The sequence below is a fragment of the Juglans regia genome, chromosome 16, assembly GCF_001411555.2.
Source record: "Juglans regia cultivar Chandler chromosome 16, Walnut 2.0, whole genome shotgun sequence".
Lineage (NCBI taxonomy): Eukaryota > Viridiplantae > Streptophyta > Magnoliopsida > Fagales > Juglandaceae > Juglans > Juglans regia.
In genome coordinates, this window is record NC_049916.1 from 5,186,077 (window position 1) to 5,203,732 (window position 17,656).

General features: G+C 34.6%; 1 protein-coding gene across 1 annotated transcript; it reads right to left on the reverse strand.

The window, feature by feature from the left end:
- Positions 1–8,642: 8,642 nt before the first annotated feature.
- Positions 8,643–13,762, reverse strand: LOC109004437 (growth-regulating factor 4-like). The gene is made up of 4 exons (XM_018982984.2): positions 13,266–13,762; positions 12,002–12,359; positions 8,999–9,408; positions 8,643–8,923 (listed from the first exon to the last, which is right to left on the reverse strand). Exons 1-4 carry the CDS (start codon positions 13,522–13,524, stop codon positions 8,916–8,918), a joined length of 1,035 nt encoding a protein of 344 aa, XP_018838529.1. The 5' UTR covers positions 13,525–13,762; the 3' UTR covers positions 8,643–8,915.
- Positions 13,763–17,656: the final 3,894 nt, after the last annotated feature.

A 17,656-nucleotide genomic window follows, 5' to 3' on the forward strand; every position in this document is an offset into this window, starting at 1 on the left:
CTTCATTTATATTGTTGTCATGGGAATTTAGTATCGATGCTTATTGTAGTTTCAACTTCAACTTTTCCACTTTAATCCATAAATAGTTGAATGTTTTCACTAGAAATTTTATGTAAATGGAATTGTGCTTACCCTCGTGATTAGGGGTGTACATACCGGATTTTTTTCCATTTTGGTAAGGAACCTGGAAATCCGAGGGTTATCCGCCCGGATCTGATTACGGATATTATTTAACCGATTATCCGTAACAGAGTGTTTTTTTAATTAAAAATGACTTCGTTTTTGCACATGCAAAACGACTTTGTTTTGTATATACAAAAACTAGTGTTAAAAAAATATAGTTAAAACTGGATACCGGTTACAATCCAAGTAAAACCGGATACCCGCTCGAGTTGTAACCTATTTTACTCGGGTGGGTATCCGCCCGGTTTTAAAATTCGAGTACGGGTCCAGATATTCCTGGATAGTCGGGTTCATATCTAGATGCACAGCCCTACTCATCATATAATAATTGTAAATTTTTATAAAATTTTGGGTCATATTTTGGGTTTGAGTTGAGCTCTTATGTTTAGGTAATGAGAGATGCAAAATTGTGTGAATAATAATAAAATGATCTGTAATTAATAGTGAAATAATTTGAATTAAGATGTTTTATTGGATTTTAGAAAATGAGAGAGAAAAAACTTAATAAAAATATTATAAAGTTAATTGAAATTTAAAAAAATTATATTGATTTTTGTGTTCTGTTTGAAAGTTTAGAAAATTGATAATGATTAGATGAAAAAATTTAAAATTTAAAATTGAAAAGCTTTTTCTGTTTGAATGATATTGGAAAGAAAATTATAAAAAATTTTAAGATGACATGACATGTTTTCAACTCATGATGAATACCAAATCCAGGGGTTGATAAGAAACTGGATTTTTTATTTATGTTTTTATTCAAATTTGAGGACGTCAAGTAAAAGAAAGATAAATTGAAGTGAAAATCGAGTTGCAGGGCCCTCACCAGTTAAACGAAAAAGCTTCTCAAAGAACTCTCTTGAGCTAAATTCTTCGAGGACGTCAATTCCATCAAGGACAAGCTCAAGGTAGGCCTGTGCACATGGCCGACGATCCGATTGGCCCGATTTAATCAATCCGATCCATCCGACATATTACGGTTCATTAGAAGGTCGGTTCCCCAACCTGCCAAGTGCCAGTTTGTTCTTCGGGTTTTAATTCGACCGACCTCTGTAAATTTGTCATTTTTTTCTCGGAACCTCCAAGTCCCATGGATGAGAGCCCTTGCCTTCTAACTCACAGTCAACTTCTAAGTCAAACTCCCTGCTCACTGCCTTCGTCTGATTAGCAGGCTTGCAGGTGTAAGGGATTCGTATCGTCTCCCAGTGCCTCTTCATCGTCCATCTCGTCCTCGTGCGCGGCAACTTCATCCTCTAGGACCAGCTCTCCGTCTACCCCTCCACCGGCGGCAGAAATTAACTAAAGCTCTCCAACTTCCATGAAAATTCCAGCCCCTTAAGTTGGGAGATTCCTCCTGGGTACGTTGGTATGTCGAAGGTAACATATTGGTGGAAGAGATCATGGGTTTTGTTGTGAGGATCATTTCTCGGCAATCAAATCCATTTCATTAGACAATAATTCACTCTCCGGCAGCGTTCGTGCAATCAAATCTCCGAGTTCTGATCATATAAAATGGCTCTCTTTCTCCAACGTTAAGCTTCTCTCTGCTGTCGTCGTCGATTGATTCTCTAATGATAGGTACTGCCAAAATTCGTAGTCACTCTCCCTTTCTTTGTGTCTCTCTGCTCTTTAGGTTCTATGTAGTGTTTTTTTTTTTTGGAAAGTATGTAGTGTTTCTTTAGTTGCTCTAACAAGAAGTCGGGAAGTGCATAGCTTGCTGCTCACCGGCCGATCTGGTGGAGTACGAGAAAGTCCTGAAGCTGTTCTTCGTTCCCGTCTGGCGGTGGCGTGGGAAAGAGCCCCTCATGCACTGCAACAATTGCAACCTTTTCTTCCCTCCCTCCTACTCCCTGCCGCCGTCGCCAGCCGATTCGGCCGTCCCTGACGTCTTGAGGTGCAGGTTCTGTAACAGGCCGGTGGAGCCCGAGTTCAGTTTTTGCCCCTTTTGTGGATCTGCTCTGTGAGCGTCCTTGTTATTTTGTTCGTTCGCTACCAATGGCTTTACTGTGAAATGGATGTGGGTAGAGGTGACAATGAGAACTTCGAGTGTTTAGGAAGTGCTCAAAATTAATAAAATTGGGTTCTATTTAATAAAAAAAAAAAAAAAAGACGCCAGAAAGTGATTTTCGTTTTTTCAAAATGATCTATGTCGTTGTTTGTACCTTTTCAAATTTCTTTCAGAATAGAGAAGGGCTTCCAAGCACTATATATATATATATATATATTAAAAAAAAAAAAAACCCCGATCTAAATGATTCGGGTCGGTTCGGGTTATTTTCTATGGCAATATTCGCGGGCCAAGTCGGGTCGGGCCAAAGATTTCCTTGGATGGGCCAATGTGCAGGCCTAGCTCAAGGAGCTCGATTGCCTCAACTAGACCCTCCGTTGCTCCCACGAGCAAAGCCAGACCCTTCAAAACGCCAAGATCCGCCGATCGGACTACAGAGGGTCCTAGGCATCTACGCGGGCTTTTTTCACTGAGGAACAATTATATTGGGGATCTATTTGTGATTGCGTTCTTGATGGTGAAATTGAACCGAAAGAACGAGAACTTCTCTTCGTCTCCGTCATCCCCAAGAAGCCCTTCTTGATCCTCACTATCTTTTAGTGCTCTCTCTCTCAACATTGAAAAGGGCCAACGTGGAAAGGCTCTGCTACCCCACAACAGATCTTGTTCCCTTTCGCAGAGAGCTAGCACAACGTAAAGGGCCTCGAGCTAACGGAGAAAGTAGTATCGTAAACAAACCTTCTGAAAAATGTATATCCTCATCCCAAAACAGCAAAATTTTACCACCCTCTTCTGAATTCGAAACAAAATTTTAGAACTTCAATCTTTGTGCCCAAAATTTCAGATTATTGTCATCCAAGAAAGGTTCCATAATAGCAACAATACGAGGCTTAAAATTCTTCATAATATGAGACAAACGATTTTGAGAAGTACGCACACCCCAAATATTCCACGTAAGGATATTAAATATAATTAAAAGTGTTTTTTGGAGCAAGTGGTGACTCCACGAATCACCCCAGGCATCCTTTTTTCGGATTCCAAAATTTTCCTAATTGTGATTCCCATCTCCGGATCAGAAGCATAGTCCTTTCCGGCAATGTTTTCAGCCTCCAACATGCCTTCAGAATCGGACACAACAACAACATTTTGCCTCTTACTTATATTTAATTCCTCTTCATTTTCTTGGTCCATTTCATCAATAACATGTTGTGCAACACATCCCAATTCATATTCCAAAATTTCATCCACCATTTTTAAAGAACTACGTGGAGAATGCTGATTAACAGCCATATTCAAGTAAGTTTCACAAGGAGTAACATTTTCCTCTAGCTCCTCAATAGGTTTCTCAACTACATGCACTTTAGATAATACCAAAGGACTCTGCCTATTATCCGCATCTATATTCCTCAAAATCCCTTCTTTAGAGACTTAAAAAACTCCAACATTTTCCTCACAAACATTCTTCCTCTCCTTAATCTTATTAAGAATATTTGTTACATTTGTTTATGCCAGCTGTTTTAGGCGAATGCGGCTGGACTTGTTGGATGATATTAGGAGTTTTGATTGTGAAGGAAGGTCTTGGTTTTTGGCAGGAGATTTTAATATTATTTGAGATGATAATGAAAAGGTGGGGGGTGTTCATCCGGCTGCTAGGGTGAAATAGGATTTTAATAATCTCATTCATGATTGTGGTTTGCTAGAGATTCCTTTTGAGGGATCTAAATTTTCTTAGTGCAATAGTCAAAATGGGCGTCGAGCTAGACTGGATAGAGTTCTTGTTAATCCATCGTATCTGAATAGATTCCAGCATGTTAAAATAAAATATCTTCCTCGCACTTCCTCTGATCATAGTCCTATGTGCACTGAATTGCTACAGTATAGTAGTTTTTCAAGCCCAAGCCAGTTTCAATTCTAAAGAATGTGGGCATCTCATGATGATTTCCTTCCTCTAATAAAGAGAGTGTGGGATTCTCATATGAATTGTAATGCTTTGAAACAGGTGGCCAGGAATTTATATAAGCTCAAGTCTGCTCTTAAATTTTGGAATGTGTCAACTTTTGGGCGTGTGGAAAAGGAGTTACAATTGGTGGAGGATCAATTGGTAAGCTTGGAGAGTGAGGTTGCTGGAAATTATTCTGAGAGGGCTGAAAATTAAATGTTACATCTCAAGGCAAAACATCAGTTATCGTTAGATAGATAGGAGATCTTATGGAAACAGAAATCGCGGATTCAATTGTTGAAGGAGGGTGATGCGAATAGTAGGTTCTTTCATATGAGTGTCTTGAATAAAAAGAGAAGAAATATTTTTACTTCTTTAACCTTGCAGGATGGGTCTTCTTTAAAGACTCCTAAGGAGATTCATGTTGGTGCTATTAATTTTTATCAAAAACTTTTGGCTTTCGAATCAGTTGTTAGGGATGAGGATGTGTTTTCTCTCATTCCTAAGATGGTTTCAGAGGAGGATAATGAGGCTTTCCTTCAGTCTCCTTCTATGAAAGAAGTTAAAGAGGCATTAGATTCTATTCTAGATGATAGTTGCTTGAGGCCCGATGGTTTTTCGGCATCATTTTTTAAAGTGGCCTGGGATATTGTTCAAGATGATGTATGGCAGGTGGCTATTGAATTCTATAATGGATATCCTTTATCCACTTTCTATGGTGCTACGAATTTAGTCCTTATTCCAAAAGTGGATAAGCCGAATAGTTTCACTAAATTCAGGCCTATTAGCTTATGTTGTGTGGTTTATAAGATTTTCTGAAAGGTTATGGTGAATCATATGGCTCCTATTTTAAGTAAGTTAATCTCATCGGCTCAATCAGCTTTTGTTAGTAATCGTAGTATTTTTTTTATAATATCTCCATTGCACAAGAATTGGTCACTGGTTTGGATAAAAAAGTTCATGGTGTGAATGTGATTTGTAAAATTGATATGGAAAAAGCGTATGATCGGGTGAATTGGTAGTTTCTTCTTCGTGTTTTGAAGGGATTTGGCTTCTCCCTTAGCTGGTGTGGCCTCATTCTGCAGTGCATTTCCTCTCCTACCTTTTCGATTATGTTAGATGGAATTTGTAAGGGTTTCTTCAAAGCTTCCCGTGGTATAAGACAAGGTGATCCTCTTGCACCTTATCTTTTTATTTTATTGGAAGATGTACTTTCTTGATTATTGGATTCTCAATTTTGTATGGGCACCATTAAGTCTTATAATATTTCGAGATCTTGTTTGAGAATTTCACACCTTCTCTATGCGGATGATTTACTGATTTTCATGAGAGGTGACAAACGGTCCTTGAGGGGTCTTTTGAATATTTTGAAAACTTATGAATTAGTTTCACAAAAGATCAATGTAGAAAAATCAAGTTTGTTTTGCTCCAAAAACATAAACTATGCTAGAAAACACCAGATGTTGGAAGCTTTGGGCTTTAGTGAGGGTAAATTTCCTTGTACTTACCTTGGTGTGCCGTTACATACTGGTAGACTTACAGCTTCTATGTTGAAACTGCTTGTTGAGAAAATAAAAAAGAAGGTTGCAGGTTGGAAGAGAAATCTTCTTTCCTCCGGTGGTAGATTGGTGCTTTTGAAACATGTCCTCAATAGTGTGTCGATTCATGTTCTGTCTGTGCTTAAAATTTCTCTGATAGTGTTTACAAAGATTTAACTTATTTTATCATAATTCTTGTGGGGTTCCAAAGAGGGGAGAAAGAAAAAAGCATGGGTTTCTTGGAGGAAAGTTTGCCGACCAATTCAAGAGGGTGGTTTGGGGGTGAGATATCTTAAGGAAGTACAAGATTCACTTTTATTCAAGTTTGCCTGGAAATTGATTGTTAGTGATTCTCTTTAGGCTACTTTCTTTAAAAGCCGGTATTTGATAAATGTCTCCTTTAGAAGCTGCTCAACTTTCTCGTGGATCTAGCTTCTGGAAAAGTGTAATTCATAGAGTCTCTTTACTCTTTAATAATGGGCTTTGGAAGGTTCGGGAGGGCAAGGTCAATTTCTGGTTTGAACCTTGGCATCCATCTGATGTCCTAGCTGGTCGGGTTCAAGTGATTGAGTTCCCTTTGCTACAGATTTGTGAATTATTATCTCCAGTTGGTTGGGATATTCCTCGTCTTTCTACATTGGTTGGGGTTGATTTATGTAATGAAATCCTACAATCTAATATTCGGTTGAAACAAGGTTCAAATATTTTCATATGGGTTCCTTCATCAGATGGTAAATTTTAGACTAAGGGGGCATGGAATATTTTTAGACTTCATTCAAACATTACCCATTGGGTAAAATGGACCTGGTTTAGAGGTATTCCAAGTAAAATCTCTTATATTGCTTGGAAATTCTGGAATCATGTGCTACTTATTGATGAAAATGTTAAAAATCTTAGTATTTATTTACCATCCAGCTGCCATTGTTGTGTGGATAAAGGTGCTATTGAAACGGAAGAACATTTGTTTGGGAATGGTTTTCTAGCTGAAAAAATCTGGGAATTCTTCGCTAAGAGGTTAGAGGTGAGATATAGGAGATGTCAAAGTATTTTTGATTGAGTTTTCCTTTGGTGGTCGAAAGCCAAATGCTCTTCTAAGCTGGGGATAGTGCATGGTCTTATTCCAACTATGATTATTTGGGGACTTTGATTTTTCCGTTGTAAGATTCGTATGGAAGAGGGTAAATTCACTTGGGAGCATATTGTGTCTACTATTCTATTGCTGATTCAAAATGTGTTTATAGAGTCTATGAAGTTCATGTCTTGTTCTACTCGGGACCAAGAGATATTGCAAAGCATTAGATGTCCTATCATTGTGCCGCGGGTTACTATACCTAAAGCTTTTGCTTGGCATCCTCCTGATTGTGGTTTTTGGAAATTAAATATAGATGATTGTTCGCTTGGTAACCCTGGCTTATCAGGCGGTGGTGGTGTGATTCGTGATCATAGAGGAGATTTATTTGCAGGTTTTTCTCGCCACTACCAAACTCAGACCAATATTGTAGCTAAATTTTGGGCTTTGAGAGATGGCCTTAAACTTTGTAAAGATCTATGATTATCGGATATAATAATTGAGACAAATTCTATGATGGTGCTTTCATGGATTCATCGTGGTGAATGTTTCCACTAATACTTATGGGATTTTTGGGAAGAGGTGATTGAGCTTATTCGATATCTTAATTGTTGCATTTGTCATGTCTTTCGTGAACGCAATATGGTGATTGATTTTTTTGCTAAAGAATGAACTCGTAATTCTTGTATGGATTTTCGAGGTCATAGACTTATTCTTAGAAGACTTAAAGGTTTGTTACACCTTGATAAATGATCTTTACCTTTTCTGAGATTAAAGTTTGCTTAGTGCAGGTTGCAGGGGTCTGGTGCTGTGATTTTTCACTTCCACGTTTGTTTTCTTATTATTATTCTTTGTTGAAGCTATTCAGCAAGACCAATTTGGATTATGCAGTTTTTTGTGCAGGTTTTATGCAGGTTATTTAGTACACTATTCGATTTTATCCAGATTTAGCTGGTTTAAATTGATTCAATTTGAGTTCTGTTTGTTCATATTGAATAACTGTATAAGGTTTGAGTTAGTCTATATCTTTTTTTTTTTATGCCTAGGTTTGGATTCTATGATTGTATGTAACCCCTAGGCATCTACTTGTAGCCACGGTATTCCTCCACCATAAATGAGGGCTATCAATAAAATTAAGGTATCGTCCTCTTCTATAAAATATATATATATATATATATATATTCAACTCATCTCACTTCCCAAACATGACTAAATGGATTAAATTCCTAACAAATATCACTCAAACACTATAACATTGTGATAGGATGAGAATACCATGAGATTGTCAAACATTACTCACTTAATGACTCTTTCTTATTTTCTTCATTTTCTTGCACCATATCATGGGTTCAGAATGCTTGTTGAGATCTATTGTCCTCTCCTACTTATTAACTTGTTTTTTAAATAATAATAGAGATATAACTCCGTTACAACTTTCTACAAGTCTGCTTTAAATGCAAGGTATTTTTGTAAGGATGATATATGATAACATCATTCCTTTTATTGGTAAGGATTATATATAAAGTAATACTACATACAGTCATAGAATAGACAAATGCCATGCAGTCATTTTGAAAAAGAGTGAAATCCACTATTAAAAAATTAATTTCTTTTCATATAGATTCTATATTTATTCACTTTTTTTAAAACGACTGCACGGTACTTACAAACTCACGACTGTAAGTATCATTTCTCTTATATATATTAACATCGAACAATGCTTTGCAATGGTTACTGCAAGTTTTCTCAAAATTGTATTAAACCAAACATTCTGATACTAACATTTTTCTCTCCTGATGAGCCTTTTCATTTCAGTTTCCAAACTTATGGTGAAAAGGGAATTAAGATCATAAGAACAGTACTGGATGAAAATCAAACATCATCATTTAGAAAAATATGGGAAGTGAGTGATCAAAGGCAGGACAAGAATTGTTGCTGTTTCATTCAACACAACCACAGTGTTCTGGATTTCCCCAACAAGCGGGCAGTTCTTTCTTATTCATAGCTTGAGCTTGTAAACGTAGTTTTACACAAACAGCCTTGCAGAAAACCCACAACCATAGAGCTACCAAGGAGAATGAAAAATTTCAAGGGAGTCTTTGGGCATTGCTCGGGTCAACTGGCTACAACTTGTCTGGCCTTGAATGGTACAGCTGCAGAAGATTCCAAACCATGATCCTCTCAGTTATCTGCAACACAATTTCAAGATAGAGTTCAGAATAGATGGAAATATGCAGGAAACATTCTCCTCAATTGAAACTCACCATGTGGAGATTGAGAACTCGTTCCAGAGAAGTCAGAAGTGGTCATTGGAATGGATATCGAGAGCTTCGTCGTGGAGAATGAAGTCTGGTTGGATCTCTCGTCCTCAAGACCAGACCAAGAGTCCCTGGTTTTAGGCCACTCATCAAAGAAAGGTCGAAGAGACTGACCCTCCTGTTTCACAGGCTCTCCGGAGGCAAAACCACTATTGAAAAAAGAGTGCTGGGGATAATCATTCTGCAACATGGAATTGTCACTCGATTTTGATATGGGAAATGAGGCGACTCTGGATGGCAACAGAGGCCATGTATTGTCTAAAGGTGAGTCCATCTGGAGATTCCTATTACTTCCCGATGCATCGGAGAAAAAACTATGCTCGCTGCCCACCTCAGGTTTAAGTCCCTGAAGGTACCTGTACGTTCCCATTTATAAACAGACAGATTATTGATCTAATAAAATTTCCTAGAAATTATATTTCAAAAAATAATTTCTTGAAAATTAATAGGAAACCTAGAAAGTATAAAGCAATACATTCTGAGGGAGCAATATAAAATCTGAAAAAGATTGAAAATACTCCTAGATCGAGTACCTATGATTTAAGGTGGCAATGAAATTTAACCTTGTGGGATCCATACAAGGTTCTTTTTTTTCAACATTGAATCTATAAAGGCATCCTTAAATTAGGTCCAAGACAAGAAATGAGGACTCATGGTAATTAGATTCCTCTCTGCATTACTGCATCAGTGATTGTGATGAGTTCTCAAGCTAAGAATTGACAGAAAGCATGACAATATAGATCAAAAGGCTCAGATGGCAGAAAGGAGAAGGAGGCACTTCCGCACTGGAACTATCAGAAGGTGCAAAGGGTAATCTTATGGAATAATGGTCTCAAACAAGTTCCACACATGAGGGAAGAGAGAAGTTCTATTTTGTATTGCATAACTTCTCCACAAACTGAGGACATCTTGCCATAATACGGTATACGGTATACAGGTTCTTAAAAAAATATTATACATTTCCACTAAATATAAACCAAATAATATTTTTTTTATCAACCAAATGAGAAGAAAATACAATAAAAAGAATAAGGAAAAATTATTTAACCAAAAAAAGCTTTTACATGGTCAAAAGGAATATGGATTAGGTCAGAGATATAATATGCTGTAGCCGTTTATAAAGTTGAACATTAAGATAGAAAGTAATTTTTGTAGGTACAGAGGCCAAAGTTCTGAAAACAGTATGGCAAAGTTTATGACCAAAAGGATGAAAGAGTCAATTCCCCTTTTCAACTGGAAGCCATTTATCCTTTTAACATAAAATCTCTGCAAACCCCTGAGCCCACCCTTCCCATATTTCTTTTTGGATGGAGACTGCAGAGAGTCAATAAGATGCCACTAATTGGCAGGCACAGGACAATTTCAGAATGATTGTCAGATTTCTGCAATTAAGCTAACAGAGATAAACAGTAGGCAAGAAAGCAGACCAAAAGGATTACTGCTGAAAAACAAACACAACAAAAAAAAAAAAAAAATCGATTTCAAGAGAGCATCCTTATGGACATGGACATCAGGGCCCAGAAGCCTGAGCCTCGCAGAAAATCATAAAGTTAATGCAACATATCCATACCAGAAGGCAGAAAGATTTCGATCTTACTCCTGCCACACAACTTCATGAATGGGGGCCAACAAACACAAGACCCAACAGCAATTTTAATAGTAAAAGCTCTCCCAAAGTGATATTTTTGTGTATCAAAGAAGGAAGATAGGCAACAGCAGGTAGAATTAAAAAAACAACATAAGCTTGGACTATGAAGATATAGGCTGACTGATATATGGCAGGCACTAAATTGAAAGGGAGGCTACTTTTACAAATCGGAAAAATGTTCACTTTTCTTCAATTTACAAAGCAAACATGTTTAACACCCAAAATACATTTTTATCTCCCAGAAAAAAAATTCATTTAATCATCAGTGGACCCCCACCACTTTCACAAGAACCTAAAAATACTAGAACCACTTTTAACAAAAAGTAAATAAATTGAACACTTTAAGTGGACCCCCACCACTTTCAAAAACACAAAAAACACACCACTCTCTCAAAAGCAAAGCACACCTCAAAAAGCTTTTTTTTTTACATGTAATCATGCTCAAAAGTTCTAAACTCTCTATAACCATCCTTAAACCACCAAAATTCAGGAAAGGACTCAAAACATTCCTTCAACATATATGAGGCAATATTCCGACATAACAATTCTGCAAAACCAGTAGGCCTATCATTTCCGTCATTTTCTTTATGAAGAAACTGAAGATAGCAGAAATCTTTCCAGACATAGGAATGCTGAGAACCATTTCAAATGGTTGTCTGACCTCTAGAATAAATTTTACAGAAAAAAACAGAAAACAAAGACCCAGACCAAAAAAAACACTGTCAAGCACCATCTCCCTCTGTAAAAACATAAAAAATCGCTAGAGATATATCCTTATAAACATCTGGGCCCAGAACCCTGGATCTGATAGCAAAGTCAGAAGTCTCTGTAACATCTTCATTACACCAGATGGCAGGAGTCCCCAGTTTTATTCCCACCACTCAGTTTCAATAATATGGACCCAAATAACGCTAAGATCATGTGATTGTTCTAACAGCTAAGCAATTCCACAATTCTTAGCCCAAAGTAATTGGTCCAAAGACCAACAAAGAGTCTACCAATACAGATATTTCAACATAAGGCAGAAACAACTACAATTAGTTGCACTAGAACTTAAACTAAGAGAAACAGACAAAAATAGTTTTTCAACACGTAGAGAAGGAAAAAAAAAATATTAGAACGATGGAACAGTTTGTCCCTTTTTTTGGTGCTTTCAAACCACTAAAATCTCAATTTCATATGCATAAAGCCTTAGAACTTCCTTTCTCATGTAATTAATGAATTGAAAACTCTTAATTTATTTTTTTTTCTTACATTTCTAAGCAACCAAAGAAAAAGTAGAATTGCAGAGAATATGATACCTGAAATCTTTGTTTGGGATTCCATATGGGATGGAGTCCAGATGATACTGGGACTGGTTGGTTCCAGAACTGGCACCTTGGGGATTACCAAAGGCACTAAATGGTAGGCTCTGGAAGCTCCCGTTTCCACTGCTGCTTCCAGTAACAGTCGGTGATGTCACAGTAGACGATGATGACTGTGTCATGGTTTGTGATTCCACAGGCTTTCTTGAACGGTTGCGGCCACGGTGCATGTGGCGCTCACAGTACTTAGAGTCCAGGTAGGCATCTTTGGAGCACCTCCACTTCTTGCCATCAGTCCTCCTGCATCGTCCCGGCTCCGGATCCACTTTCTTCCCATGGAAGGAGCAATAACCCACTGAAAAAATATACTCGAGCGTTATATATGCTATCTATCAATAGCATTAACCAGATTCTGAAAATTCATAAAAAAAAAAAATGAATAAAATATCGGCTTACAACAACATATTATGCTAAAGTGACATAACACTTCATTACCATACCTGGATAGCATTAGCCAAAAAAAATCTTCTGATATAAACAACTTTAAAAGCAAAAGAACATGATAGAGAAAGTAGGACAAATTAATGAACTCGGGAATAATATATTTTGGTAGCAACAATCACATAACCAAAAGCACCAGGAAAAATTAAAATTAACAATGAGATATTGAAATCAAACTAAAGAACCTCTGGAAACAATTTACAATGACCTCAGCTAGATATATTTTCTTCTGATTATTTAACTACAAAACCATATGAAACGTTTTAAAAAAAAAAAAATGAAATAGAAGGAAAGCTTCCACCCATGAGTTGATTGATCAAGACATAGTCGAAGAACCCTAACTTAAATTTAAAGTCAATGAATTTCATGGTTTCACAGCTTTTTCCTCATCTGCCACATGGGAATGAAAACTAACGAAAATATCCATTTTCGGGTATTTATACTTCGAAAAGGGAAATAAAATAGATTGTAAAAACTTTTAAGAAGCACAACAATACCCTGCACATCAATGATCACTTCAACCTCTGAACTTTCAGAAACAACTTCTTCTTTTTTATTCGAGAAAAAAAAAATCCGTCTGAAACTATTCTCTATGCTTCTCTCAACACAGGCAAAGAAAAGGAATTAAAACAACGCAAAGCACCTGTTTTTAAGGTTAAAGGGGAAAAAAGATTCCTCAATTTAAAGAACACACCTGGTAACCAAATCAAACCAATAAATCTGAAGAGAGAGAGAGAGAGAGAGAGAGAGAGAGAGTTACTGGTGGGGTGGTGGAAGAACCTATGAGAAACGGACTCAAAGCTTTTCTGAATAGGGAGCACAAGATCAGGTGGCACAGGCAAACCAGCCATCATATACTTGAAGATCAAAGCCTGGTGCTCCAGCTCCTGCCATTGTGACACTGTAAAAGGTGACCTCATCCCTGCCACCATTCCTGTCCCCACCACAGTCCCAGCCCCACCATTCCCACCGCCACCTCCACCGCCACCACCACCACCACCACTCCCACCACTGTTCATCTCCACCACAACTAACTAGCACTAACCCCTATAAAAACACCTTCCCCTCCAGACCCACAAAGCTCAAAAATGGTCCCTTGAGGCAGGGAAAAGCATGGTACAGGGATCAGCCCCTGTGTCAACCATTTGGATTTGCTCTCTCAGTGTGTCGCACTCTGCTGCTAAGTTTGTGTGTGTGTCTGAAATCGTGTGTTGGGAAAGGGGGGCAGTGACTATGTGGAAGAACCCCAAGGGAAAAAGGTTCGGTCTCATTTTATTGGGGAGAGGCATTCTACTCTCTTTTACTTTACTTTCGAGTATTGTTAACTACAGTTATAAAGTATAAAGCATCATATAATCGTTTTAAAAAAAAAAAAAAAATTATGATTAAAAAAATAACTTTTTTCATATAAATTTTATATTTATTTATTTTTAAAAAAAATTATGTGATATTTACACACTTCATAACTGTAAATATCATTTTTTATTTAATTTACAATTAATTAAAATAATCCAATATCATTTATTTACATTTTTTCTCTCATGATCGGATAAACATTCTATAATATTATAAATTTTTTTAATATTGTATTTATAATTTTATTAATTTAAATTTTTTTACAGATCAAACTATGATATGTTAACAATGCGGAGGATGTTTCTTCAAAGCCAACTTGTAAATATAATTTTTCATACTAAAAATATAACATAAATAGATCCAAAGGAAAATAAAATTATAAATACAATATTAAAAAAATTTATAATATTAGAGAATGTTTATCCGATCATGGGAGAAAGAATGTAAATAAATGATGTTGGATTATTTTAATTAACTGTAAATTAAATGAGAAATGATATTTATAGTTGTGTAAATATCATGTAATTTTTTTAAAAAATAAATAAATATAAAATTTATATGAAAAAAATTATTTTTTGAATCATAAATTTTATTTTTCTTTAAAGCGATTATATGACGCTTGTATACTTACAAATCAAACTATAACACGTAGATAACGTGGAAGTTGTATCCTCTACCGTCCACACTATATAACTAACATTGATTTTTTAACATATGAGTTTAATTTGTACTTTTTATGGAAAAAAAAAATTGTGGGATTCAAAGAGTTTGTGGGTTATTATGATTTTTTCGAGTAAAATTTAAGAACAAATTATGAAATTTTATGGTAGTGAAAAAATTTCACACTATTTTTCTGTCTAGTAAAAAATGAAAATGAAGGGCATTTAATTATTGTTGATGAGAATAAAATATAACATTTCTATTAAGACTTCGTTTGGAAGTTGAACTCATCTCAATTAATCTCAACTCATTATTATAACTTTTTTAAATCTCAACATAAAATATAATAAACAATTCAACTTTTTCAAATTCTAAAATAATAATAATAATAAATAATAATATTTTATCATCTCAACTCAACTCAACTCAATTCACTTCAACCTCCAAACTCATCCTAAATGAACTGAAAGCAGATTTCTTTGGAAACATAAATCTGCATACATTTAATATTTTCCAAAGCAGGGAATTATTTGAAGAAGGTCTGGTTCTCTCTCTCTCTCTCTCTACCCTTTATTTCTTCCTGCAAAACTCTCATTCCTCACTTTCATTTAAGAGCTACAGATTGGAGATAGATGGACATGAGTAATGTTAGATGGATAGTCTTTATGGTGAGTTTGGTTGCTAAACTCATCTCAACTCATCATTATAACTTTTTCAAATCTCAATACAAAATATAATAAACAATTCAACTTTTTCAAATTCTAAAATAATAATAATAATATTAAAAATAATATTTTAACAATATTTTATCATCTTAACTCAATTCAACTCAACTCACTTCAACATCCAAACACACACTTAGAGTGCGTAAATTTTACACACTTTGTTAAAATAAAATAGATTTTAAATTTATCTATTTTTTTAAATAGATATACAAAATTTATATATTTTAAAATTATACAAATCATTTCTCGATAAAAATGTTATATAACATTTTTTATTAGAGAAATATTCTATTCATAAAGTGATTATACAAAAATAATCTCACAAATTTACGTAGCTTGATATGATTTGTTAGATTGTAAAGTTACTTTTATTATAAATAAAGTCACGTCAATTTATGAAATTATTTTTATATAATTCTTTTATGAATGTAACAGTCATCTTCTTATCATCTATGTAAACTAACCAACATTAAAAACTTAATAAATAGTGTAAAACATACTTCACCATCTCGATAATAACTATACTTTTCTTCATGAATTATTTTACCTTGTTATTGTTAATATGCACAACTTGAACGAGAATGTGAAATTTCTGAATTTCATTAAAAAAGAAAAAAAAGATTAACTATAGTTTTTCGTATAGTGTTTAAATCAATGTTTTGAATATCGTATCCATGATCGTTTCAGTTGAAGCATTGAAACGAGATATTTCGATATCAATACCGTTTTGAAATAGTCTATATATGAATATATTATATATATATATATAAATTATATTATAAAATAATAATCTACATATAAATAAATTATATATAAATTATAAATAATCTCATATGAATTGAGGGTTAAAAAATAAAAAAATAAAAGTCGAAATATCAGCCGATATAAGCCTAAATGGCCAAAATTCTGAACAGTATAAAATAACAGACTTTTCTATATTGACTATATCATCAAAAAAAAATATATTTTAATTGTATCGATCTATACGGTACGAAATTTAAAACATTAGCTTAAATGCTTTACTCCATGTAAAGTGTGTTTTTTTGTCTTTTATACGCATATATCTACATACTAATTAATGAATAAGACAACCCAAAATAAAAGCTTCAAAAGAAAAGGAGGTCTCTCACTTGTACTTGGTCAAAGTTTTTGAATGTAAGTGGCAGCGAGTAGATACATTATAAAGGAAACTCTAATTAATCTCAAAAAAAAAAAAAAAAAAACAGTTATCAGTAATTAGATTACTCTTTTTAGGGCTTATTAAGATCTCTAATTCCCATTTTTAATGAAGCAATGTCTCCACTCCCCTTAGTTCTCTTATTTCTAAAATGTTTTGTAAACTTGAATGAGCATGACACATGATTTATTTATGGTATGTATGTCTGTATGTACATCCATCCATCTGTCTGTCCGCCCGTCCGTCCATACATATGTAGGTGTATGAATACACATGTGTATTCCAATAAATGATTTTGTAGTTAAAGAAGAGACATAGATGAGCTTAGTGATCATATTTTTCATTGTCCCTAATTAGGAAGAAACCATAAGTTTTAGTAATATGATTTTCAAATTTTTTACACATACTCAATCATTATCCACATATTCAATCATTATCCAACATAAATATGAGTTGATTACATTTTTCATTCCTCATATTATCACCTTATTATGGGTTATTCTTCTAAATTTTAACTCGGATATAATCATCCCCTAAATTTAAGGGGTTTTTTTTTTTCTCTTGCAATATAACATAAGAGAAATGTTTGTCATAAAAGTTTTTTACAAAAGTAAACATACAAGTTGACGCGACTTGATATGGTATGTTAGATTATAAAGTTACTTTTATTGTAAAGTAGATATATAGCCTATAGTATCACATGAAATTTCAAGCCAAAGTTGATACATCCATTTAATGAAGATGGGAAGTGACAAATATACTTGAATTTAGGAGCACGTAATATCGAGTCCAAAGTTTAACAGCTCATTAAAGATGGGATTGTGTACAAGTTAATAGATTCATTTAATAACGATAAGTATTATATCTACATAGAGATTTTATAAAAAAATATTTACAAACTAATATGACTTAAATGTCATATATCATATTGAGAAATGATATTTGTAATATTAGAGTATACAAGTTTTGCGCACTTCATTTGAAAAAAGTGGATAAATGTAAAATCTATATGAAAAAAAAATTATTTTTTAATGATAGACCCTAGTTTCAGAGACAAAGTCAGAATTTATGTAAATGAAGGTCATAAGATATATACAAGTTTGTATATAACAAAAATGAGATTTTATAAAAAAATATTTACAAATTAATATGACTTAAATGTCATATATCATATTGAAAAATGATATTTGTAATCTTAGAGTATACAAGTTTTGTCCCCTCCATTTGAAAAAA

Coding starts and splice junctions, on each gene's coding strand:
- LOC109004437 (XM_018982984.2), bottom strand. CDS start 13,524: ATGAACAGTGGTGGGAGTGGTGGTGGTGGTGGTGGCGGTGGAGGTGGC. Junction 12,360..13,265: donor GTTCTTCCACCACCCCACCA/GTAACTCTCTCT, acceptor ATATTTTTTCAG/TGGGTTATTGCTCCTTCCAT. Junction 9,409..12,001: donor ATCCCAAACAAAGATTTCAG/GTATCATATTCT, acceptor GGGAACGTACAG/GTACCTTCAGGGACTTAAAC.